General features: G+C 38.5%; 1 protein-coding gene across 1 annotated transcript in view; it reads left to right on the top strand.

Annotated features, from left to right (window-relative positions):
- The window catches only part of ARHGAP42 (Rho GTPase activating protein 42), a 169200-nt gene that overhangs the window by 114482 nt on the left and 29332 nt on the right, over positions 1–25386 (top strand). The window contains exons 7-16 of the mRNA XM_054805869.1: positions 6304–6408; positions 10138–10267; positions 13785–13885; positions 15956–16065; positions 18777–18855; positions 19872–19911; positions 20959–21021; positions 22644–22718; positions 23413–23497; positions 24760–24818. Of these exons, the coding sequence (XP_054661844.1) occupies positions 6304–6408; positions 10138–10267; positions 13785–13885; positions 15956–16065; positions 18777–18855; positions 19872–19911; positions 20959–21021; positions 22644–22718; positions 23413–23497; positions 24760–24818 (847 nt within the window). The remainder of the gene's footprint in view (positions 1–6303; positions 6409–10137; positions 10268–13784; positions 13886–15955; positions 16066–18776; positions 18856–19871; positions 19912–20958; positions 21022–22643; positions 22719–23412; positions 23498–24759; positions 24819–25386) is intronic.

Here is a 25386-nt window from a genome sequence, read left to right as displayed (position 1 = left end):
TGGAGAAGTGGGCCCATGTGAACCACATGAAGTTCAACAAGGCCAAATGCAAGGTCCTGCACGTGGGTTGGCGCAATCCCAAGCACGACTATAGGCTGGGTGAGGAATGGATTGAGAGCAGCCCTGAGGAGAAGGACTTGGGGGTATTGATTGATGGGAAGCTCAACATGAGCCGGCAGTGTGCGCTTGCAGCCCAGAAAGCCAACCATGTCCTGGGCTGCATCAAAAGAAGCGTGACCAGCAGGTCGAGGGAGGTGATTCTGCCCCTCTACTCTCTGCTCTCAGGAGACCCCACCTGGAGTGCTGCATCCAGCTCTGGGGGCCCCAGTACAGGAGAGACATGGAGCTGTTGGAGTGAGTCCAGAGGAGGGTTACGAGGATGATCAGAGGGCTGGAGCACCTCTCCTGTGAGGACAGGCTGAGAGAGTTGGGGTTGTTCAGCCTGGAGAAGAGAAGGCTCTGGGGAGATCTAATTGCGGCTTACCAGTACCTGAAGGGGCCTACAGGAAAGATGGTGAGGGACTGTTTACAAGGGCATGTAGTGACAGGACAAGGGGTAATGGGTTTAAGCTGAAGGAGGGTAGATTTAAATTAGACATAAGGAAGAAATTTTTTACGATGAGGGTGGTGAGGCACTGGAACAGGTTGCCCAGAGAAGCTGTGGATGCCCCATCCCTGGAAGTGTTCAAGGCCAGGTTGGATGGGGCTTTGGGCAACGTGGTCTAGTGGAGGGTGTCCCTGCCCCTGGCAGGGGGGGGTTGGAACTAGATGATCTTTGAGGTCCCTTCCAACCCAAACCATTCTATGATTCTATGAAATACTCTGGTGACTGGGTAATGATAGCCCTTGCAAGACAGTGTCTTCTGGCTCCAGGTGTGAATTATTTATAATCAATCTGAATATAAATGGAGCTTAATTTATAGCATGAGTTATAAAATTTTGAATCTTCAAAATTCTCAATTTTCTGTTTCAAGTCTGTTGCATACAACATGCTGGAATAAAAGCATTTACTAAAACCCATAAGGCAAAGTATGCCAAGTAAATTCTCATACAAATCAGCAACACCATGACACAAAGAAAAAAAAAAGTCTTCAAAATAGGCTTTCTAAAAATGCATAGTTTGTGTAAGTGATGTTGGAAGTATAAACATATGCCTCTAGATGCAAGTAGACAAAGACAAAGCCTAACAGTTTAAAATCACTTATCAAAAGAATTGCCATATTGTTCATTCTCCTTTGTGTGCTCTATGGATGTTCAGATGCTAGAAGATGCCTGGTGGTCTGTCTGTATAGGCATTCCTCCTCAGGAGCTCTGCTAGTTGTGGGGCCTTCTAGTGTGTATGCTGCTTGTGTCTGATTTATCAGCTCAGTGTCACATCTCCATGTAATTCTCAGGCTGACGTGTTACTAACAGACTCTGTGAGGGAGAGTTTAACAAAATAAAAGAAAGGCTGTTAGTGCAGTGAAGGAGGAAATCGTGATGCCCATGTGGAAGAAGGATAAGTTCATGACATGGGAATAGAACTTGAAAAGCAAAGGATCTACTGGAGCTTCTTCCAAGGTCTTCAGTTTGTCTATGCCAAAAGATAGGTATGGTTTGGGAACCAGAGTAGGAGAAGTAGGTCAGCAAAAATTGCCACATGGGTTACACCTGGGACAGTAAGACAGTAGAAGTTGGTAAGAGTGGAGAACGTTCCTTCCTGGAGGAGAGTAGGGAGAGATTTTAAGGTACAAATGTTAATAACTCATACTCTGAATAGAGGATTGTATTATTTAGAGTAGACTTTTGCAGCTGCTCCTCAGGCCTTGGATTTCTCTGCTGTTCTCTGCATCTTGTCTCAAGCAGTCGCTAATGTGTACCAGAGTGTGAGTAACTGACAGCTGCCTCTTTGTGATCCTCCTAGATCTTCATTTTTTCCAAGGGGAAAAAAAGTAAAATTTTTCACACAGATCATGAATTTAAACTTTTTCTCAAAGACAAATTAGTGTTAAAATTTACTTTGTAGTAAATCAAACAACAAAACAAAGTAAGTGACAATAATCTCTGCTCCTACCTTCACCCTTGTGGGCCCAGAGAAGATAGTCCAAACCATGGCAGTTTTCTGACGATATTACAGTTGTTAGGAGAAATACAGACTCCTTCCTCGAGCTCCACTTTGTCCCTCAGCAATGCCAGGACTTCCCTGGCCTATAAGAATCAGGGCACAGAGCTCATAAGCACTAAAAGATCTGAAATGTGAGAGTGGTCCGTTAAATGTCATGAAAGCCCAAAAGTGTTTATTTAAAGAAAAAAAACAACCAGAAACCAACAACCAACACACCCTGCCTGTAATTGCATGCGGTTCCATGAGACTTCACTGTGGACGTTAAACTCAATTTCCTCTTCCTTGGATTTTCTACATTTTTAACTAAATTCACTTTAATCTGATGGATAAGTACCTTCTGGTGCTATCTACTTATAAATAAAATGAAACCAGGGAGACAGGGACTTCTGGCTGATGTGCTGCAGGCCAAAGGTTAAATTCCTCCCCTATCCGAAACCTAAGTACAGTCTTCTTCCTGTGAGAATGAAATGACCAGGCAGTCTTGAGGTCACCAGCTCCACATAAAAATAAATAAAGTCTCAAGAAGTAGTTGGATTTTGTTTCAGGTTCTGTGTTGAAATCCTCGCGGCGCTGGGGTAGTGAGTAGCATCGTATTACGGAGTTCAGACCTCACTTTTTATTGATGTGACTGATTAGATACTGAGATTGAGATAACTGTAAGGCACTTGTTGAAATGAAAAATTGTTGGCATGAACACATCAGGCATTGTATGTGATGTTTGGTGAAACAAATCACTTCTTTAGATGTGAAGATCACCTCAAAATACATTCTGATAATTTCTTTTGAAAGGAAAAAGGGCTATTTTTTCTTTATTATTTAATATAAATCTCTTTAAAGTTAAATCTCTTTAGCAGCAGTGCCACTTGTAACACCAGCAACAAGAAAACCCCACTGTGAGGATAAGCCTAGGGCAGAAGTCCTTGGCTTTTAGATCTCCTCGATGCAACGCTGTGGCTGTACCTGTCCTGATGGAAGTGGTTATGAAGATGCCTGAACAGCACAGGACCACTGGGTACAGGGCGTTTTCTGATCCCTGTTCTTCCACCACTAGTGACACGTACATAGAAGCAAATGCCATCCTCAGTGTCAGTTGTTTCAAGACAGAATTCGAATAAGCTGGTCTAGGACTTGCATAAAATAAGCATATTTTTACTTTTCTTTGATTCCTATTTTTGAAGTGCTCAGAGAGTATTTGACCAAGAGAACCTCAAGGCCAGATTCTCTGCAATGCACAACTGCCAGAATACCTGAGCAGTACTTTAACTAAAATGCATTCAGATTTTTCTCAGGGTTTTTTTGCTGCTGGGTTTTTTTTTGCTTTCTGATAAATTCAGCTTTGCTGCCATCTTGTGTTAAATATTTTCCTCCTCAGTATTTCTCCGTGTACTCCTTAGAAGCATTTTGTATAGTGGAAAATGGGTTTCTTTAAGTGTCGAAGCTGAAATTTAAACAGTTTATAGTCCATTCTCCAGGAATGCCCTTTACACTGATCTTTAAAATTCAAGCATAAGCTGACATACTGAAACCTTCTCCCACTAGTTCCTTTATTGCCATTTTGGTGGGCTCAACATTCTGCTCTGGCTGCAGTTTTGCTGAGCGTTCATATTGCTTCTGTGGTGCTTCTTCAGGTGGAAGGGGTGGGTTTAGCAGCAGGCTCCTACTTACAGGTTAAGTTAATCCACGTCCTTTTGACTGAAACAAGTCAGAGTAAGCACAGGGGCAGTTATAATGCTGTATGTGAAGGAGCTGTAGTTGGGGATATGGATGAGTAACTGGATCTAGGCTGTGGGCAGGGGCTTTGCACAGCTGGAGCCAGAGCAGAGCCTTGGATATAATTTAGTTATTTTATACTTTATTCATAAAAAATTAAGATTTTTAATTTTTCTTTTTTCTTTTCTCTTCTTTCTTTTTTCTTTTCTTTTTTCTTTTCCTTAAAATTATAGAACTCTTTCTATCCATTTACATAATTGGAGATGTTAAGATAAATTGTTGTATTTGGACCTTCCTCAGAACCACTTGAATAACTAGTAAGAGACTTGCAGGGCCAGGTCCTTCGCTGAGATAATGATTTCCGCTGGGCAGATGATCATGGAAAGCTGAGACAATATACACAAGCTGTGAAGCCCTTCGCTTAACTGCGTTGCCTTCATTGTTTGTTTGGTGGTACGATGCAGTTCAGGAATTCACAGCCAGTGCAGAGGTCCCACAAAAAGGGGCTTTTATGCCCAAGGTTCTTCTCAGGTTTTCAGGCTCCATGACCGACTTAGTGGGCAGACATGGACTTACACCACCTCTGCCTGAGGCCAGGGTTTCATCTGATCCTGCAATACCCATAAACACCAAGGGGGAAGTCCTTCTCCCAGCCATGCCTTCACGCATCTATTTGTGCCAGCACTGATGCTCCATTAACCTTGAACTGCTTTAACTTAGTAAGGCAGCAAAGCAGCAGAGATGCTCACTGAAGGGCTCAGCGATGCCAGAGCTGGCACAGGGATGCGTGGGAAGTGTCACACAGCTGAATGAGGAAAGGGAGGAGGAATGGGAAGGGGAGAGCAAGACTTCAGTCTGGTAGCAATAAGTCATCATGTTAGCTCCTCTGCCCAGAGACCTGCGTCCTTGGTCTCTCATCTGTCAAGCTGTGGAAGTTTGCACACTAAAGGGTGTGGAATGTCTTGTGATGCTGGAATGGATGGGGGTCTAAAATTGCAAAATATTATTTTAGCTATTCCCTTGAAATATGTGTTACCTTAGTGCAGCAATCTCTTAGTGAGCAATAGGAAAGAGGGAGGCAGAACGATTTAACTATATTTCTTCAAGTAGGGCTGAGTGTAAATGTAAAGAAAATATAAACACAGTAAAAGCTACATTTTTAAGCTGTTTCGCTTACAATAATCTATGGTACTAGTAACACAAAGAAAAATACATTAAAGATGAATGATGGCATTTTTGTTGCCTGAGTCTAGGCTACTTCAATAGTCAATGGAGAGAGATAAATGTTTGTATTGGATCATTCATCCCATCCTGAAAGAACAGTCTGAAAAAGGAAAAAGAATTATGCTCTTGAATACCTGTGTTTTTTTACTGAATTGGGAGGCAGCCTGGACAGCCAGTTACTTAGCCTAGGTGATTAGCTTTTCAATGGCTGTAATATACTAAGATAAATCTGTCCTGTTGTTATAGCTTTTGTTATTGTACATCCAAGTTAATATCTCTTTTTTTGTTGTTTTCTTTACTTGGTTGTATGTAAGCTAAATTATATATACACAAAGAAAACAGTCCGTACTAAAATATTAAATGCTTATTATTTAATAGCAGGTAGGAAGACTTATGGCAATGTCAAAACATTTTTTAAATTTGGAACAGAGTTAGAAGGCTTGTAAAACTAGTAAGTGATAGGAAGGCATTAAATCAACAGCTAAAATAAGTATTCAGAAAATCTAGTTGCACTTTTTACTACTTAAACATTATTTTAAAGCAAACTTCAAAAAGAATTTTCAACTTGATGTGTACAGACTTCGACTGTTCTGTTGGAGTCAGTCACAGACATACCAGATAGAGTTTGCATTTTGTACAGAGCAGGAAGAAATAGTCTGGATTTCTTGTGTTGTATTAAGCTGTCCAAAACATACTTTCAAGAGTCTCATTTGTGGAAAATAGGTCATAGCTCAAACAAATCCTATGAAGAAAGTGAAAAAAATATTTTGAAGAGAAAAACCTTGAACTCTGAAAGTATGAACTTGGAAAATGCACACCATCAGACTCCAGCTGAAATACTGGACAAAATGACTAGGACAGTGAATTAAATTATTATGGAAATGACAACTTTATGACTCAAAAGCCTGTTTAACACCTTGCTTTCTTAAGGTCTGACTGTGAATTCCTTGCTCAGCAAAGCTTTGCTATTGCAAGTAATGAAAGCTTAGAGTGTTCCAGGAGCTAAGATGCAGAATGTTTTTTTGCTGATGGTTTGCTGTATTTTGCTACTGAAAACTAATAGAAAATCAACTATCCTTAGTTTTTGTTTTCTAATATTCACCTGAATAGAAAAAGTGTGTAGCAGTTGCTAAGAACTATTTTTTTCACTATTGCAGGCAATACCTATTCCTTATAAGTTAGTGTATGTTTTGTTATATTTGCATTATATAGCATTAAGAGCGCATGTTAAAAATATATAACACTTCTCAATTTTACTTTTTCAGCTCTTGGCCTTTCTTCAAGGATTATTTACATTTTACCACGAAGGATATGAACTGGCTCAGGAGTTTGCACCATACAAGCAGCAGCTGCAATTCAATTTGCAGAATGTAAGGATGATTTGTATTTACACCATTTTGTTTGCTAATTTAATTTCAGGATTTTAAAGTAGTCTCATAGCACTTTATTGAAACTCTAAATCTTGCAATGTTTTAGTAAGCCGAAATCAAATTAATATATGAAGAGGCAAAAGTTATTTTTGGTAAGTTAACGTAACAAAGATTCCTTTCACCAAATAACTTTGGGAAAACTAATCTGCAGATAGTCAATTTGTGGTTTCCAGGACAAAATTTTGGGAGCGAGAACCAGAGAAGCAGGACAGCAGCTAAGTTTTGTTTAGAAAACACAGTAGTCCAGATAGGTTTAAACATGCTGTCTTGAGAGTGAGGCCTGTCTTCTAGAGTAAATGCTCCGACTGGTATAGAATGAAGCAGTTTGTTTCTTTAAGGTCGCAGATTGCCACAAAAAGCTTCTCCTGCTATCTGCTAGCTTCCCACTGTATGTAAAGCATACTCGGGAAGCCATGCTCTGGCTGTTCTCTGGATTTATTTTGTCTTTTTTTTGCAATGATATCATTACCCAGTCACCAGGGTGTTTCGTAGAATCATAGAATGGTTTGGGTTGGAAGGGACCTCAAAGATCATCTAGTTCCAACCCCCTGCCATGGGCAGGGACACCCTCCACTAGACCAGGTTGCCCAAAGCCCCATCCATCCTGGCCTTGAACACTTCCAGGGATGGGGCCTCCACAGCTTCTCTGGGCAACCTGTTCCAGTGTTTCACCACCTTTACAGTGAAGAATTTCTTTCTAACATCTAATCTGAATGTACCCTCTTTTAGTTTAAACTCATTACCCCTTGTCCTATCACTCCATGCCCTTGTAAACAGTCCCTCTCCAGCTTTCCTGTAGGCCCCTTCAGGTACTGGAAGGCCACAATTAGTCTCCCCAGAGCCTTCTTTTCTCCAGGCTGAACAACCCCAATTTCATTCTTTCAAGAAAAGATACTGAACAGAAATTTTTGTAGCTCCACTACAGAAACTACAACAGTTTAGAAGATCTGACATCAGCTGTTGTGGATAGCGCCTTGGCCACTGAATTTAGGGAATATGAAACAGGTCTGGGAGTACAAGAGCACCTTACCACGCTCAACTGCTGTTCCCTGTGGGTTACTGGGAAATAAAACACTTGACATTTTCCCTGTAGCATCTTGCTACTAGAGAGGCATATGTTGGCTCAAAGTTGGAAGGCAGCATTGCCTTAGCACTGTTAATGTAGATCTGCATTCTTAGGAATACTGCAGTCTTCCAGGTTTTGCTGCAATGAAGCATGTGCAGCTCACCTCCATAGCCACTACCCCTTTTAAGTCAGTTGTTCATATGTAGGTATAGATCCCATTCAAAACACTTCTTGGAGAAGTAAGGCAAAACCTCATAGATGATTAACCTTCTCCTTTTGGATCGAAATGCAAATGTTCTCTGTAGAGCATCTCAGCCCCTTGTCCTTTCAAATTATGTATTTGCTACTTACGGTTTGCTGCTGAGACTCTTTCAGATAAAGGCACAAGGGGTCAGTGTTGTTGCACAGCACAGTTTCAGTGAAAGGGTGAAAAATGTGCCTAAGTCTAGAGATTTATTTGCTTTGATATGACAAGTTCTGAGAGGAGAATGAGCCCACAGCACAGACCAAAACTGGCACTGTAGGTCAGAATATGTTACTATTGTCTATACTTATATCTGTAGAAACAGAATTATTAAAGGATTTTTTAAATTTCAATGTTAATTAAGAAATAGTTAAACCTAATCTCTTCTTAAATATTATGTAAGTACAACTTGAAGTTGTAAATAGACTATAGAGGTAGAGGGAGATGTAAAGTTAGGCAGAAGGAACAACGTATTTTGATATTATTTTTTATTATATTTATACATCAGAGAAACATATACATGAAGATATAGTGGGATGCAGTACATCATTCACTGCTGTTACACAGAAGTTTGAATTCTGGCTCCAGACCTAGACCCGCAGCTTCCTTTTGCCAGCTGGGCTATCTACTGTCTTGTCACTCAGAGCGTCACCCAACCTCAGACTGAAGTGAGAGACGTAGGGAAAGACAAACTGAGGACGGTGTTCAGGGAAAGTTGTGTTCAGTCTGTCGTAGCTGTCAAAAGTACTTCCTTCCATTGCATTGTGTGTTAAGGTCTTGAAGGACAGTTGATCTGAACTGCTGTTTCTGTTTTTAAAATTGTCCTACAGGTTAGAACTGGAGCGGTAACAGCCGTAGGAGTAGCAGAGTAGTGGCAGACCGACAGCTCTTAACAGGTCACCATGCCCTAACGTTACCTGTTGTCCCTTTCACTGTTTCAGCTGGCCAGTGGCATACTTTGTATGTCCATTTGACTTTTTTTTCTATAATTTGGTTCAAAGTCCTGGCTGCTTAAAAGTAGTAATTAAAAACTTACTAGACAAACAGAGATAAGTTCTCAAAATGGGGACATTCCTCCCTTCAATGGCATGTCCCTCTTGAAGATCTCAAAATGACCTCTGTTAAGTTTGGTCTGAAATGATACTTCACCCTGAGGATATAACGTGAAAAGTTCAAAGAATTTTACCTCCCTCTCTAATAATAATGTTTGTCTTCAAGAAAAAGATTTAACATGTATTACTATACTACCGTGCACCTCCATGAATGGCCCACAAACAGGAGAAAGTATTCACCAGTGTATATAGTCCTGAGAGAATCTTTCTGACTAGTCAGGATTAGAGCCCAGAAGATGATTTTGCAGAAACATTACAAAAATCTTTACTCTTTTCTATTACCTGTAGGAACAAAGTGTTCAACATCTGGTATATTAGTAGCAACCTATCAAACCTCTGGCACCTCAGAATAATTCTCCTCTACTATACCATGCTAGGTGTGTGGAGGGAAACCCTGGCCTCACTGAATTCAATATGAAAAAAAATGTCCATATAGATATTAGCAAATATGAATTACCCACCTTTGTACGTAATTGTTTGTTTGGCCAGCTGCCTGGTCACACATGCAGTGCTTGAGAGAGACACAGTCCCTCCATGCTTTTGACACAGTTCTGCCACTTGTGACTGGTTTCTTACCTAGCATATTTATGTTATACTTAACTGTGGTATTTGCACAGTCCTGTCAAAAAATGCTCGTGACAGTGCCGGTAACCTGATTGTTGTGAGTATCAGCAGCTGTGGTATTACTGCAGATACACACGGACACACAGGACATTTGTCTCTTCCGTGTGGGGAGTAGACCGCAGCTATCTGGAGAAGTTAGACTGGCATTAACCCAGACCAGTGTATTCTGCACTGTACTGCAAGTAGTTCAGTGGGACTTACTACTTCAGGTTTGGGGCTTTGCTGTCAGCAGCTTCTAGTTTAGCCTGGCTCCTGTCTGTGTATCCTAGAGTACACAGAGAGAAAGCCTGCATCTGTCTGCAGACTACTGCGTAAGCATACCTAAAGATATGAAATGACCTCCTTTCTGAGGTTAGTGACCTACAGAAAGAGGAATGTTACTATTCTCAACCATATTTCCTTTACACTTGTGTGCTTAATTCATCATTACTGTGTTATTCCTGGGCTTTTAGAGCAATGAAGAGTATTCTTTATTGATTTTTTTTTTCCTTTTATGTCTCTGGCTAATACTTCTGTTGGCCTCCATTACAGTCTCCTTGGCATTATTAGTAATTAGTTCTTCATTATTGTTTTAGTACTTGCATGAGATAATGTGGGGTTTTGTTTGTTTTTGTGGGTTTTAGACCCGGAATAACTTTGAAAGCACAAGGCAGGAAGTGGAGAGACTCATGCAAAGAATGAAATCAGCCAACCAGGATTACAGGCCACCAAGTCAATGGACAATGGAAGGCTATCTCTATGTGCAGGAGAAACGTGAGTAAAACAGATGTACATTTTAATTCAATTTGAAAGGCATAGCAGCAAATGAAAGGATGAGAAAATGGTTTAATTAGCAGGACAGCACAAGAGCTCTGTGTTTGAATCTCTGCAGACATCTGCTGTGGTTGCTTTCCAAATGATTGAGAGGCTCAAAATAAAAACAAGTGTTTAACTTTTCAAAAAGCATTCAGAGTAGCTAAGGTCGGATGGAATGGTAATCAAAACACTTGTAAGCAACTCACCTCCTGCCCCTGGGTCCTTGGGGCTAGGTCCCTGCTATTGGCCACCCCAGTAGCTGACTGGTAGCACACTCTGCTTTGGCTGCCTTACACCTTGCTGCAGAAGCTGCAAGCTCCTAGCACTCTGCTTTGGCTCTACCTGCCAAACCCCGCTGTCTCTTGTACTTTCTCTGCCTGAACAGGGCCCATAGTTTACCCAGCAGGAGCAACTTCCACTGTGTACTAGGGATCTCCACTGACCCAACCACCTTAAGAGTAAATAAACATGCACATAATGGAAAACAAAAGTGCAAGAAGAGTCACCTAAATGCAGTCTGTCACAGCTTCAAAATAGCTGCAAATCTATACATAATTATTATTCATTTCATGAGACATGAGATTGAAGTGATGAACTAAATGAAGGAATAGAACTAAAGTTGTCATAAGTGTTGGAAACTACTTGGAAGATCCTAGGAATACATCATGTTATGAATGAAAACAGAACCAGGAAATATGTGAAAAGTCAAATGAGAGAATTTGTAACTATATGTCATCCACACTATCAGGTGCCACTGTTTTGCACTCTCAACAGTATAGAAAACCAAGCCAAACTAGCTGCATTAGGCAGGATCATGCAAAACCCTCAGTAAAATAGTTCTCATTGCATGTGGTACCCAGATCGATTTATTTATTTCTTCATTTTCCTGTTTGCTCTGGCATCAGCCTGACACTAGAAAAGCATACAGCAGTGTTTTAAGATAGTATGTACGTGCTTGTGCAAGTTTGATGTTCATGCAAAAATTGTTTAATACAACTTTGCACCTGATTTCTCAATCTAAAAGTAAGTGGAAGACATCTGGTAATAAAATTCCCGTGTCAGACTTGACCCTACTCGACCTCAGTTTTGAGGATATCTTCTTCACTGTTTCCCTTTTAGATGGTAACTCAAGAGACTACATAGAGTTAGAAATAATTGATTTTCCAAATAACATAATGAAATTATTCTTTATTCCATATGTCAGCTGAAGGAAAGAAACCTCAATGCTTATCATAGTTAACCTCAGCCACTTTTACCCTCAGAAGCACTGAAAGTTTTTTAGAAGACATGCTATGTTTTAATTGAGTAATAATGATAAAAGAAACCTGCGTTAAGTGGAAATTACACTGAGCCCTGCTAATGGGGGAGGGAGAAAAGGAGTGAAGCATTGGGCACATGCTGTGCTTCATTAAATAGTGAGAGGCCAACTTGACATCCTCTTGCTGAAAAGAAATTTGTTCATTAGTTTATTCTAGAGTAAGACTAACAGGGTCTGTAATCTCTCTGTCAATGGGGAAGGTACTAATTGTGCATTTCCTTGTCATGCAGGTTTACTTTCCTACAACCATCATCCCATAGGCTCATGTCAAATTTTGGACAACTGGGTTAAATAGTTGCTATTCTTGAGAGTAAAACTAAATCCTGTATATATTTGTTACTGATATGCATGGTGGTAATTACGTTTTTGGAAAAAATGGCAGTAGGCTATAAATTCTTTTTATTCAGTTGGATGGTCATGAGTATGCATACTGGTTGCTCCGCGAGACAAACATTGTAGATAATGAATGTCCCCGCTTCCTCCTCCTTTCTCTCAGCTTTAGTGCTGAGCAGATGCCATATGGTATGGAATATCCCTTTGGTCAGTTGGGGTCAGCTGTCCTGGCTCTGTCCCCTCCCAAGATCTTGCCCACCCCCAGCCTACTGGTGTGTGGGGGCAAGTGTTGGAGAGACAGCCTTGGTGTGTGCCAGCACTGCTCAGCAGCAGCCAAAACACTGGTGTGTTACCAACACCTTGCTGGCTGCCGATGCACAGCACAGCACTGTGGGGCTGCTGTGGGGGAAATTAACTCCATCCCAGCCAGACCCAATATACCGAATGACGGTGAATGCTGCCAGCACTGTTTATTAACCAGTGCGGATATAGCCATAATGTTCTGGCCCAAGGGGGAGCACTCATGCTGCAAAAGCCTAAATTATCCTGTCCTCTGCAGCTGAATACCCCTCCAGATGTATCTGTAAGAATCCAGGAGTTTATCTTGTTCTCTGTGCTACAGTAAACAGATTTTTTCCAGAAAATTGTGGGAGATCTTGGCTATACTTCTAGGATGTGGAGAGAATTATCGAAATGGTGGGAGAATTTACTCTGTGTCCTCACACCAAGGAACACATTATAAATGTCTGTATCTAAGCTAGGTTAGTGGCCAAAGTTACCATTGAGCTTAAGCTCAAGAGAGTTTTGTGTTTAGATTCACTAAAGGTTCACAGCAATGCCTGAGCAAAGCTCTGTGTAATCCAGGAGTGAAAACATCTTCTGCATCAGAAATCCTATACTTTGCAGTAGGATTAAGAAGTAGTGAGGTGTGACCTCTCCAGGATAAGGCATACGTCCACTTACTTGGGGGTAACTGTAGATTTCATGTATGGCTATCTAAATTGAAGTCTAGTGAATCCCTAAGTACATTATACTTTGGTATTGTGAGTACGCGCATGTGTCAGTTTGTGTCAATTCTGCGCCGCCGCTATAGCCGCCTCTTCCCCAGCAGAACTCCTTCCAAGGCATAAGAGGCCAATGTTCTTGCTGAAGGCACTGCCTCAGACACCCTGTGTTTTATTCCTCATCTCTAAGCCACTATTGGTTTAGAGTGCACCGTTCCTTTCCTTCCTTTCCTTTCCTGTAGTGAAATCACCCATCCATGTTCAACCACCTAAGATTAAATCTGTCTCTGAGCCAATGCCATTTTACCCACTCACTTGAGGTAACAGGTAGAATAGGATATTACTAAAAGCATTTGTTACCTTTGACAAGAACTCTGAAAGTAAAGCGAAATGCACTCTGACTTCATGACTTTGTCCAATTTTCTGGATCTAATACTAGACTTCAAGGTTTCCTTCAGAGAAAGGATCTAGTACTGAATCCTTGTGCTTCACTTGGATTGATAAAAGCTTCACCTGTATTTCCTGGGCAGAAAAATCCTCAGGATCTTGCCTGTCTCCTGCCTGTTTACCCTAGTAAAATGCTGTTACCCATCCAGTTGCCAGAGAAAATTGACCTGCTGGAATTTTGTTGGGCAACCTAATTAAACTGCAATATTTGAAAATTATACCAGAATAACATGTTCAAATTCAAAAGTAGGGGAGATTTTTATTTTGTAGACTACATGTGGATGCTGTTATGTTTCATTTCTATCTAACCCCAACTGAAATAGTGATAAAATGCCAAAATAATTATCTTTAATACTCTCTCTCTTTAATTTAGGACCTCTTGGATTTACGTGGGTGAAACATTACTGCAATTATGATAAAGGCACAAAAACATTTACAATGAGTATAGCTGAAACAAAATCTGGTGGAAAAGTGGTGAGTTGCACATACGTGAACACATGCATGAACTGTATATTCTGTCTTTTACATTAAGCAGTCAGGAGCTGTTACAAGAGATAAAATCGGTGAACAAAGTGTAAGGCTGTTTTCACACATGGAGCAGTGTATGTCTTATAGGTAAATTAAATATTTAAGTAAAAACATTTATTTTATAACATATATAAGTCACATATTAAATAACAGAAATAATGTGGTGGTTGCAAATGCATAGGAAATCACTCCCATTGGCACAGAATCATAGAATGGATGAGGTTTGGAAGGGAGCTCTGGAGATCATCTAGTTTAATCTCCATGCTCAATGCAGGGTCAACCACAGCAGGTTAGCGAGGCCTGTGTCCAGTGCCTCTCTGGGCAACCTGTTTCAGTGTCTGACCACTGTAAAAAAGCTTTTTCTTAAGTTCAAATGGAATTCCCTGTATTTTAGTATGTGATCATTGCCTGTTGTGCTTCCATTGGGCACCACTGAGAAGAATCCGATTCAGTCTTCTTTACTCCTTCCAGTCAGGTATTTATAGATAAATCACTGATATGATCCCCCTTCTCCAGGCTGAACAATCCCAGCTCTCACAACCTCTCCTCATATGACACATGCTCCAAGTCTTTAATCATTTTGGTAGCCCTTTGCTGGACTTGCTCCAGTACATCCCAGTCTCTTTTGTAGTGAGGAGCCCAGCACTGGATACAGCACTCCAGATGTGCCTCACCAGTGCTGAGCAGAGGGGAAGCATCACCTCCGTTGACCTGCTTGCAACACTCTGCCTGATGCAGCCCAGGAGGCCGTTGGCCTTCGTTGCTGTAAGGACACATTGCTGGCTCATGGTCAACTTGTTGCCCACCAGGACCTGCAGGTCCTTTTCTGCCAAGCTGTTTTCCATCAGGTCGGGCCCATCCTGTCCTGGTGCCTGGGGTTATTCCTCCCCAGGGGCAGGACTTGGCATTTCCCTGTGCTGAACTTCAAGGAAGCTCCTTTCTACACATTTCTCCTGCTTTTTGCGGTCCCTCTGTGTGGCAGCACATCCATCTGATCTATCAATCACTCCTTCCAGTTTTGTATCATCTGCAAATGTGCTGAGGCTGCATTCTGTCTCATCGTCCAGGTCACTGATGAAGATGTTAGACAGTGTTGGCCTCAGTATTGTCCCCTGGGGCACACCACTAGTGAGTGGCCTCCAGCTGGACTTCCACTGTAAGCTCAGCAGTTCAGCCAGTTTTCAGATCACCTCAGCATCTACTTATCCAGTCTGTACTTCATCAGGTTGTCTATGAGGATGTAGTAGGAAACATCCTATTGTCATAGGATGTAGTGTTGAAAGCCTGGCTAAAGTTGAGATAAACAATATGGATTGTTCTTCCCTCATCCACTGAGCCATCTCTCACATTGTAGAGGGCTATCAGGTTGCTCCTGCATGATTTCCCCTTCATTAAATCCATGCTGATGACTTCTAGTCACCTTTTTGACCTTAATATATTTGGAAATGCTTTCCAGGATTATTTCCTCCATCACCTTCCCAGGGATCGAGATGATGCTGACTGGCCTGTAGTTCCCCACATCCTTTTCCTTGCACTTCTTGAAGATGAGTGACATTTGCTTTCTCTCATTTCTCAGAAATTCCCCTGATTGCATCAGCTTTTCCAACATTACAGAGAGTGGCCTCACAATGACGGTGGCCAGAACTAGGAGTTAGTCAACTTTATTCTTTAGAAATCTTTTTATCTACATGTGAGAGTTGACAGAATTGTATGATATTCATTCTAGCATGTAACATAACCACATTCTATATGCAGATATTTGTTAAGTTTGGGATTTAGAGAGTTTCCTGAAATGTAACTTAATAATGAAGTTACAAGTATGTGATAGAAAGCTAGTAACTGTAGTCTTACTGTTGTAAATCTTACTATTGTAAATTACTGTAAGTTCCTAAATAATTGTAATCCCCTATCGTAAGGCATATTCTTTGGGACTGTTCATACAGTTAAATTTAGGATGTGAAGCCAAGGTATATCAGCATACTGTCCCTGCTAATTTTGTTTTGTTTTGTTTTATAGAATGGCCTTGTCACAAGCTCACCAGAAATATTCAAGCTAAAATCTTGCATCAGGAGAAAGACAGATTCAATTGACAAACGTTTCTGTTTCGATATTGAAGTATTTGAGAGGTTTGATTTTTTTTTATTGCGTTAACAAATTGAATATAATTAAAAATAGAATCACTTGCAACCAATATATAATAATTGCTTCTGTGATAGGAACATGTATTTCGCAGTATGCTTGTATCCAGACAATCCAGACTTTCAAGACTTAGTTGTTCAAACCTGTTTTACTAACAAAATTCACTACATTTTATGTGTTGTCTTAACTACATTATGTTTCCATGCAGATAGAAGATGGATTCTTACAAAACATGTAGCACAACAAACTACTGTCTTATAGAAATAGATCATAAATATTTTTATAAATACTAATTAATAAGCATATTCTGTACCAATTTTTATTTCTTTCAGAAATGTATGATAGCACATAATTTTTCTTTTTTGAAAATAACTTATACAATTTTTTTTCACTTATTCCTGGATATTATAACTATATAAGACAGATGAAAACAGCTTTTCTGTATTTGAAGTATATGCACACAGTACTTTGTAAAAGTATTTTTTCAAGCTTGAGTATAAAGAGAAATATTAAATGAATTTTTCCCCTAAAACATGATAAACAGACTGACTTTTTTAGTTGTTCTCTCAAGAAATATTTTATGACTGTTACTGTCATTTTAAATTCCATTCAGAATTGCTGTTTTTACATGATAATTTTGAGGCTACTTTGGTACTTTCAAATATAATACGTTATTTTTCTAAAACAGACTTCTGAGTGAGTTCAAGCTTGAATTGACAGGTTGAGTTTGAGATTGATAGTTGTTCCTTTCTAAGCAGAATTGCATTTATTAGCCACATTTGTGGCAGTACCATTGTAACACATTCACAAGTGAGTGTTGTCCCTTCCCTCTCCCTTACTTTACTAGAACGTCCACAGTTCAACAGAACTGCACAGAACAATTAGTTCCATCTGCAGTTCTTCAGGTTCTCATCAAAGAGACAGTTATAGGCACTTTTCATACCTTATTTATTCCTTTTGTACATTTTGATTGATTACAAATATGTATGGCCTATAAGTTAAAGGCCTTCTGGAAAATTGGACAGAAAATTGAATGAGGGAGTAGAATACAAAGTTATTTAGTCATTATTATAAGGATGCACCTTTCACAGGCCGATAGAAAGTTCACTCTTCTGATTGATTTGATATTTGGCAGGGAAGTAATGAATTTTTGTACAAGTCAGCAGAAAAGATAAATAGACAACGAAATACCTGGAAATATTTGGTGGTAGTTCATACGCAAGGGCTACGTTAATCTCTTCTGAATGTCGTGTTGGTAAAACTCAGGTTTCCTCTAAGAAAGAGAAGATGCAGTGGCCGTTACTAATGTCAGTAATGACTGAGAAGTGAGCAAGTTCATATAAATATAAACACAGTATTGAAATGCTGAGGATTCAAAAAGACTGTGATAATGATTACACTTGAACAAATTTTAAACTCAAGACAATATTGTATACTTGGAGTATAAAGTTGGACATCACCAGCAAAATACAGAAAACCTTTAAAAGTAATTGATGTCAGTAAGTTTCCTTAGTAACACGAGGGTGTGACTTTTCATCATGAAAGAGTGTTTTGAGAACTCTGCAGCTACACCAGTCTTCAAAATTTTGTTGTAAGATTTTATGGGTAACTTGTCTCCAAACACCTTATTCCACAGAGCTAATTCTTTCCTTGTATTATTATATGAAACATTGAATGAAACAGTAAACGAAACATTGTTTTACAAAAACATTGGAAAATCATGCAGACTAATATGCACATCTCATTTCATGGAAGACCCATATTAACTGAAAGAAACCCTTGTGAACTGCTAATGGAGAACACACACCATGAGCCCTTCTAATTGACACAATTCATTTAAAATTTACTGAGGTGTTTTTCACTCAGACTCAGCTCAGACTTCTTTTGAAAACTATTCTAGAGATTAACCACCATTTTATTTGTATTGCAGTTATATAAAAAGGGAACATCAACGAAGTATATATTTTACCTTGAATGTAATTTTAATTTATGAGAAATTACCAACTTTTTCAGTAACTAGAGAGGAAGTCAGTTCAAAATGTATTGGAGTTCTTTTTTGTTTGGGTTTTTTTTTTTTTTTGAGGACACTAGTATTTGGGGATTATCGTGTTAGATATTTGAGTATTAAAACATGCTATACAATGACTGCAATCTTGGCCAACAGATTAAATCAGAAACCCAGAGCTAGAAGTAGGTATCTCTAAGCTTGAAGTAAAATGGTAGTCATAGAAATTTCTGTTCTTTCTGTATATGCTGACCAAGGGACTTTGAATGCAATTTTCCAACTGAAATGTTAAGCAATGGTCTCAATAGAAACAAGAAAAAAATTGGTTTCTATTTCTAAAATGTTTTTGAGAGAAAAATCCCTAGATAAGAATCTGTTGGTAGGTAGCAAGATGAAATATTATAACGGAAATTAACTTAGACTTTAATAAAATTAAAAAACCCCTTAATCTGGATTACCTTAATCTGAATTACCTGATTACACCTAATTAGTCTTTTTACACTTGCGATAGTAGATAGCAAACAAAATACTCAGCTTGGCGTTTGTATATAAAACTGGCAGAAGCCATCAACTTTCTTTAACTTCTCTCTGTCTTTTATGTATTCACTTCATGTCAGTATGTGTTTGGATTCTGACTTTGGATACTGTTTGAGAAAAATTAATAACTGCAGGGTATGTGTATGTTTTTGACAGACCCGGAATCATCACACTGCAAGCATTTTCAGAATCCAACCGAAAACTTTGGCTTGAAGCTATGGATGGAAAGGAACCAGTAAGGCTATTTTTCATTTTCTTTTCTTTCTACAGTTTTGTGGCACACGTGTTAAAGAAAGGCGCTAGTATACATTCAGATATAATATCTGTTACAGTCAGTACAATACAGTTCTTCTGTTCTTTGTGAGACACTGTCGCAAATACATGTTGAAGATAGGTACAATGTAGTGAAGCAGAGCTATTAGTGTATTTAAGCCTTTATTTATAGATTATTATTTTTTGTTAGGATATTTAATGTTTAAGTAATATGATAGCATATTGTCTTACAGGATCCATAGTCGAGATAGAATTTGTGAAGTGGTAGTTTCTGCACTGGTAAAGAGAAACCATCTTTTGGGCAGCACCGTGGAGTAAACTGTAAACACCACCTTGAAAGGTGCTGCAGAGAGCATAAAATTGTATTGAAAGCTACTAAGAGACAGGCTTGTGTAACACTTCTTCCCACTACTAATCTGCTCTTAAAATAGTCACTGAATGAAGGTGATGCCAGACCTGTATCCAAGGGGAGAAAGATGGTTGATTGGTTTCATGAGAAAGATGAGTGTTTTCGCAAGCTTCTTGCTTGACTGAAACAGTGCAGAAATTAGACCAGTAGTCGGATTGAAATTTAACTCATTTGGAATCTGCAAATCTGACTTGTAACACATTTTAGGTACCTATAAATTCAGTGCTAGTAAATCTCTAGTTAATCTAGAATCTCAAGGCCCGAATAGGTTTTTGGAACACATCCCGCTGGCCCTCTGCCCTCTCCCCAGAGGTGAACAAGATCAGCTGCGTAGAACTGCAAACGCGACCAAAGCCGTGGGATTGTTGCCCTCTCCACCTGCTCAGGTCCTAGCACAGGGCTGTTAACCTGAGCAAGTGCTGCGGGGCTGCGTGTCAAGAGAAGGTGAAAGGCAAGGTGGGCTTTCCCCTAGCAGCAAGCTGATACACAGCGTGTTGCAGCTAGCTAAAGAACTATGGTAATAAAGAATTTAAAGCACAAACATTGACCTACTGCTTTTTTTTTTCCAGATATACACACTGCCAGCCATCATTAGCAAGAAGGAAGAAAGTAAGCTCTTTATTTCTGTAGAGTTACCAAATATTGCTAGATTTCTGTAATGTCCTGGTTTCTAGACGTGTGTGTGTGTGAGAGATTAATTTTACGTTTTCTTTCTATTGATATGAAATAACTGTTTATTGGATTACATGACTGGGTTACACAAAAGCACGTCCTAAGCTATGTAAACTGTGAGAAATTCTTCAACTTTTCTATTACTATCAAATGTAAAGTGGAAGAAAATTTGATTGGCTCCAAAGCTACAATATATTTAACAAATCTGTAAAAAGTTTCTATCAGCAGTCTGTATACCTAAATATAAATACATGGAGTGTGTTGAAATAATATCCCTATATGGATTACATTTTTTTGGTTTTAGGTGTATATTCACCTATTACACATACACTGAGGAATAAAATGAGTATATGTAAAGAGACTATGAGATTTATGTGTATAATTGTATTAACATTATAATAACACATATATGTTATTAACATAATACTATATTAACACAAATACATAAAATAATTTAAATATATGTGTGGGTGTATGTATCTCAGAGAGAGAGAGAGATGTGTCAGATGTAGATATACACCTTCATAGGAGGTGTATTTGAGACTGGAAATCTAAAATTTAAGCCATTACAACTGTTTTTTATAGGATGGTTTTTATTTTAATGGTGACAAATATGCTGCTTTAAGATCTTCTTTGTTTAGCTAGTTAGAGCAGTGAGCATTGAAGATACAAAAATTGAGAAGTACATTTATTTGAAATAAGCTCACTAATTAAAGTCAATAACAAAGATTGTTTTCCTGTGTTACCATTTTCTGAGCAGTTATGTGCATGTGCAAGGAACAAATATTCCTAATGATACACTATTAGAAAGTTGGATTTTGAGTGCTAACGATATATCTACAAGAATACTATTACAGAATAAGTATCATAATCTCGTGGATAGATGTGTATCGGTCCTTCTTGACTAACATGTGAATGTAGCTAAACACGGAGATTTTGTGTCTTCATAAGTTATAAAACAATGACTTTTCCTTCTTTTTATAGTGTTCTTAAATGAAGCAGGTTTTAACTTTGTGAGGAAATGTATTCACGCTGTAGAAACAAGAGGTGTGTATTAAATCACAAATTTTGTATTAGATTTTTGTGAATATTTTTTCTCAAATATTACTTTGATTAATTCTACGTGTTTTACAGCTGTGCTTTGAAGCGTGTCCATCATTTGGTTTGTACCTTTCACATTTTATCTATGTGCTTTAGACTTAAAACTGTTGCCACAAGTTCCAACAGCAGTTCTTAACATACCATTTAAGTGGGGTTTAAGATTTTTTGTAATTTCATGTTGTTTAGACAGCTTAATGCACAGTTGCACACATCTTTAGTCTTTAATTTGTGTGCACCAAATTGTGCTTTCTTGTGGCAAAACTGTAGGGAGCCTAAGCTCCCAACTTTGCTTTCTGGTGTGAAACCTGAAGACCAAAAAGTGGCATGAATACTCTCTGCTGGAGCATCTTTTTTTGCAGAGCATAACTCCTATTGTTTTATTCACTCATTTTGCACATCGTTTCTCTATTTTTTGAAATGTTTAGAAACTCATTTTTGGTAGTGGGAAGGTAAAAAAAAAAAAAGAATCAGTCTACTGATGAGGTGATATCTTGCAACCCACAACAAGTTTTTAATTACCCTCTTTCAAATGAAGAGGTATGTCTGTATTGTCTGCCATAAAAAGAGGTAACCTTCTCCTGTCCGTTCACTGGGCTGTCGGTATGCAACTCTCTTCTAATCCAAAAGCTCTGTGGTCTCCCGGTGCAACAGACAGCCCAACAATAATTCAGTTTCTCAGGTAACAGTGTTATGTAGCTTTTAAATCACTGCTGACTCAGAGCTTGCATTTTTTTCTGGAGGGGAAAAAAAAAGGGTTTCAAAACAAAACACCTAGGTTATCTAAGCAAGATCAGACTTTGGAACATTGTTTTCAAAGGGAAAGTGGGCATTTTTTAAATGGTAAGACCTGAAATGGGGAGAAGGGAAGACTTTTAAATCCTGCTGATTTTAAAAGGCAGTTAAAACCAGTAAAATTACCATCACTGAAATACTGTGTTGTAAATGTCACACTTTAAACATTATTTGTTATAGTATCTGTGCTATTAAAAAAACCCCAACAATTGAAACTTACGGGTAAATTGGGACTTGACTGTCTCTATTTTGGATGGAGATCCATGCATAACATGTAAATTCTCAATTACAGTGTTGCAACAGTGTACAGTATATGGTTTTATTTTGGGTACAATCATTATTTCTCCTATAAATGTCAATCAGATCTTTATTGGAAGGGATGATGGTCTAAGCAACTACAGGTGCATAGTAATTCCACTGAAGTCTAGGTAAGATAAACTTGTTGACATGTAATGTGTTTTAAGACTCCTTTTGGATCTTATTTTTCACTTTTCCCAGCCATCTTCTTTTTGTTTGCTAATATGAGTAATTTCTATGCAAAAAGGTTCTGTTAATGCAAGATTATGATTAGTATATAGCACAGTGTGGATTCAGTGGAATGCATTTGTTAATATCCCAGAAGAGAATTCAGTAGTAAAGCAGAACTTAAGAATGTAACTGTACAGGTTTCCATAAATACATTTAGATGTTTTGAAAACATACACCAAGGATGCATCAGCCTGTATTGAAATAACCATATGTTCATTACTTTCATTGTGCTTGTTTTCCCAATGTAGGTATTACAATCCTGGGGCTGTACAGAATAGGTGGTGTAAACTCCAAGGTGCAAAAGCTGATGAATACCATATTTTGTAAGTATCTGAAGTGAACCTTTGTCAGTGTGCAGCATGCGTGCTGTGGTCCCTTTTGCCTTAACTGCTGTGCTCCGAAGAGTGTGTCATAATAATATTTATAATTTTTTATGTGCACTTACTGCCACTTAATTGAGTTTGCAGTCTTAACATGAGCGATCCATCTAAGTAGTTTCTTGTGTGCATTGGTGTTTAATTCCTGCATGCAATCATTGATATACATGAGCAAATTACTGATAAAATAATTTTCTTCTTTTAGCTTTAAAGTTCTATTATTGGTATCTATTTGTCGTATTTCAGAAGTGTTCCAAAGCTTAGTTCTGTAACACAGCATAACTCAGTTTAATGGACAGCCATTCTAGTCTTTCACTTCTCTTGCTTATTTTTATTCTCTGATACCTATGTTTCAATTTCTAAGCCAAACACGTTAGTAATCCTTTGTTGACTTGGGCTTACTTTACACTTTGATATAGCGCGTATAGTTAATGTTTACAGGTGCTAAATATGAGTGCTAAATTCAGTTTTATTAATACTTTGACAGATTAAAAGATTCAAATTGATCAGGTTGGTAGTTAATCTGGCTAATAAGTAATCACATGAGCTAAATGATTAATCTATTAGCTTCTCTTTTGCTGCTTTTCTAGTTAGTGTGTTAGTCAAACTATAACACAATCATAATTCAAATTTCTACCAGCCCCTAAATCTCCTCCTGATATGGATATTGATATGGAACTTTGGGACAATAAAACAATAACAAGCGGACTAAAAAACTACCTCAGGTAAGTACAATGTTGGACAAATCTCAGTATTCCTTTTCTGGACCATTAATCTTTTGCTTATTAATATCATATTACATTTCTTGTATCTATTAGCATGCTAAGAATTGAGTATATTATTATCTTGCCTAATATCGCTGTGATTATGTGCAATAATAAATCTAAAATTTGTCACACACTTTCTGCCTTATTAAGATAGTCATGCCTTTTATAGCCCTAAATTTGGCAGAATTTAATTAATTGCTTGTTTTTATTTAAAAATTTTTTTATTAACCACAAAACCTGTTGCACTCAGTCTTTCTTTTCTGAATCCTTTAAGCTGTGTACCATGAGGTTTTATGGCATCGTTGTCAGAACAGAATAAAAATCTCTGCAAAAGCATAGGTTTTTATGCTATGCTGTTGGTGTCTTCACAAACACAATATCCCTCCCACACTGTCATTTTCTCTTAAAATTTTTGCTAATAAGAGACAGAATTTTCAAGAATTATGGTACTTCCCTCTTTGTCAGGTCTCAATATATAACATTCAAAAGAACATAATAAAAAGTATCAAATCCAGATGGTGGGTGTTCTATGCCTTCTAAAAATCTAGATTTTGTAAACCAGTCACCTAACAAAGGGCAGCATCAGAAATCCCTATTCGCTCTGGAAAACATGCCTGGGATTTATAGTGGAATGCTCATGTACACTTTGTTGAGAAGACTGGCTTTGGTTGAAGAAATTTATAATACATCTTCAGAAGCACAAATCATTGTAGGTACTGTATTTGTGAAATTAGAACGTGAGCTAGCAGTAACTGTGTGTTTGTGTCTAGAAGGCAATTCCCAGTCTGCCTTTCAGAGGATGACTCTTCTAGGATCTCTCGGATCAGAATTTCAGTCCCAAATTTCATCATGTTTTTGCCTTTCTTGGGCAAAAGATTGGTTCTGCAGCCCACTGTACCATGTTCTGCAGCTGTACTTACTCCTATTGACAGTACAGAAGCCAGAAAACAGTGAGTCTCTGTGCTGAAGTCAGTGCCAGTAATATTTCCCTTCTTAATTTACATGGTGACACCAGATTCAACTCGCAGAGATTTTCAGACTACGTACATGACTGAGTCGTATACTACTTGTTATCAGTCATCACTGAATTGGGTTTCCTAGGACATACCAATATACATTGTGCGGATGTTAAAGGCTACCATAATCACACACATAAAACTTAAAAAGACTTTGAGGAATGCTTTTTTCTTAATTTCCTTTTAATATTTTTTTACAACCAGGTGTCTTTCAGAACCACTGATGACTTTCAAGCTGCACAAAGATTTCATTGTTGCTGTTAGTAAGTAAAGTAATAAATACACTTTCATGAAAGCAATATTGTTTCTAACCCTTAGTCCCCTCAGTTACTATCCTTACTTTTCTCCTTGGTCTATTATTCAGTGATCCAGCCATGGATCTGAGTTCTTCCATGTCACTGTATGTGACAGCACGGTGCCACATGCAAGCCCTCAAAACAGAGAAGTCACGCTAGATGAAGCTGTTGAGTGGTTTGTTCTGATCTTTTTAGAGGTTCTGTGTGACTGCCTTCTGCATGAAATTTTGAACCTTGATTTATATGTTTGTTTGTTTTACACAGGCTGATAATTCTTTTATAGCATTCATCCCTCTCATCCAGGGACCTTTATTTTCTGAGATTGCCTGGAAAAATTGGAGGGGGTGATAATTATCTCCTTTTCACAAATGGAGTAATCAGATACAGAGATAGTAAGATTGTTTTTTTAACGACTCCAGTTTATAATTGAAGTTATTTCCCCATTTCCTCTTGCCTTGATAAGAATAAAAGATACTCAAGAATTTTAGATATTTTAAATATCAAGGACTAAAAATCTTGGATTTCACTGAAGTGG

Source organism: Grus americana, chromosome 1, assembly GCF_028858705.1.
Source record: "Grus americana isolate bGruAme1 chromosome 1, bGruAme1.mat, whole genome shotgun sequence".
Classification (NCBI taxonomy): Eukaryota; Metazoa; Chordata; class Aves; order Gruiformes; family Gruidae; genus Grus; species Grus americana.
Note: the sequence above shows the minus strand (reverse complement) of the source record. Positions and strands in the feature narration are given on the sequence as shown.